General features: G+C 32.8%; 1 protein-coding gene across 1 annotated transcript; it reads left to right on the forward strand.

The window, feature by feature from the left end:
- Window positions 1–310: 310 nt before the first annotated feature.
- Window positions 311–1,258, forward strand: LOC146690318 (olfactory receptor 6N2-like). Its single transcript, XM_085434917.1, has one exon. The coding sequence runs from the start codon at window positions 311–313 to the stop codon at window positions 1,256–1,258; it is 948 nt and encodes a 315-aa protein (XP_085291043.1).
- Window positions 1,259–1,540: the final 282 nt, after the last annotated feature.

Genomic DNA, 1,540 nt, shown 5'->3' on the forward strand with positions numbered 1-1,540 from the left:
ACCATCTTTGAACAGAGGCGGTGGCTTACGACACCAACTGTCTGCCATCTATAATCCAGTTTTGATTTACTGTGACCTTCACAGTACAATTCCCTGGTGGACAAAGCAACCTAATAAAACCTTTCACAGAGTAAGATGATTCACTGTGCACATTTGACTGATGAATGTACTCCAAGATATATTTCAAGTTCAAATACCTGTAAATGAATGAAGGAAAGACAACATAGGTTGCATATTGGTGCAGTTTTGTTTTGTTATTTGTTATTCTTCATTAACACTGCTGGTTTTATAATTTTTTTTCAAAGTATTAATGGATGAGGTGTTAAATGCTACATATTTAACTCTAGATGGGTATGTTGAAGTTAACAAGTACAGATATGTTTATTTTTTCATTTTCTTTATATTATATAGTTTAATAATCTGCAGTAATTCTACTATTGTGTACATAATCTGGATTCATAAAAACCTTCATGAGCCGATGTACACTTTCATTGCTGCTTTGCTGCTGAACTGTGTTCTTTACAGCACAACTGTTTACCCCAAACTGCTGATTGACTTTTTATCTGAAAAACAAGTCACAACATATTCAGCCTGTCTCTTTCAGTTTTTTATGTTTTACACTTTAGGCAGTTCAGAGTTCTTTCTCTTGGCAGCCATGGCCTATGACAGATATGTGGCTATTTGTAAACCTCTGCAATATCAAACTATCATGAGTAAAACCACTGTGAGTATTTTCTTGGCTGTAGCATGGCTTGTACCTGTTTGTCACATTGCAGTCTTAACAGCTGGGAGTGCTGAAGCAACATTGTGTAACTTTAACTTAAAAGGAATATTTTGTAATAATGCAGTTTACACTCTTCAGTGTGTCAAGTCACGATTAATTACTGTATTTGGAGTAGTTGCTTTAATAGATCTTGTAATATTACCTATGCTCTTCATAGTTTTTACATACTCAAACATTTTTATCCTCACTTATCAAAGCTGTAAAGACGTGAGGAAGAAAGCTTTGGAGACCTGTTTACCCCATTTGTTAGTTTTATTTAGCTTCTCCTGTTTAAGTATCTATGATGTAAGCATAGCTCGAGTAGAATCAGATTTTCCCAAAACTGCGCGATTAATAATGACATTACAAATAGTGCTCTATCATCCATTGCTTAATCCATTCATTTATGGGCTCAAAATGAAGGAAATTTCTAAACAGCTAAAAAGATTTTTCTATCATGCTAAAATCATTTCATGTATTAACTCTGAATGCTAAGGTGCCACAATTTGTTTTGTAATAATTTTCTTGCCATCATTGAAAATGCTTTTCATTTAATAAAGTAATTCAAACTATTATTCAGAAAAGTACAGGAAAAAATAAACCATGCCGTGTTCATCTGTATTTGTAAATAAATTGAACATAATATTATTATTAAAGTGTATTGAAGTCTGTTGTTATGCTCAGTAAAATGCTCATGTGAATAGGGTTTAAGACCTATGGTTAATTTACATTAACAGCTTTTGGTGACGTATTTAAATACAAATATAAATTGCCTTC

The sequence above is a fragment of the Copadichromis virginalis genome, linkage group LG16 (genome assembly GCF_057382275.1).
Source record: "Copadichromis virginalis isolate Kocher_CV1m ecotype Utaka linkage group LG16, C_Virginalis_male_GT1.1, whole genome shotgun sequence".
NCBI lineage: Eukaryota > Metazoa > Chordata > Actinopteri > Cichliformes > Cichlidae > Copadichromis > Copadichromis virginalis.

Bases quoted from the DNA above. Each gene is read 5' to 3' on its own strand.
- LOC146690318 (XM_085434917.1), top strand. From the start codon at position 311: ATGGATGAGGTGTTAAATGCTACATATTTAACTCTAGATGGGTATGTT.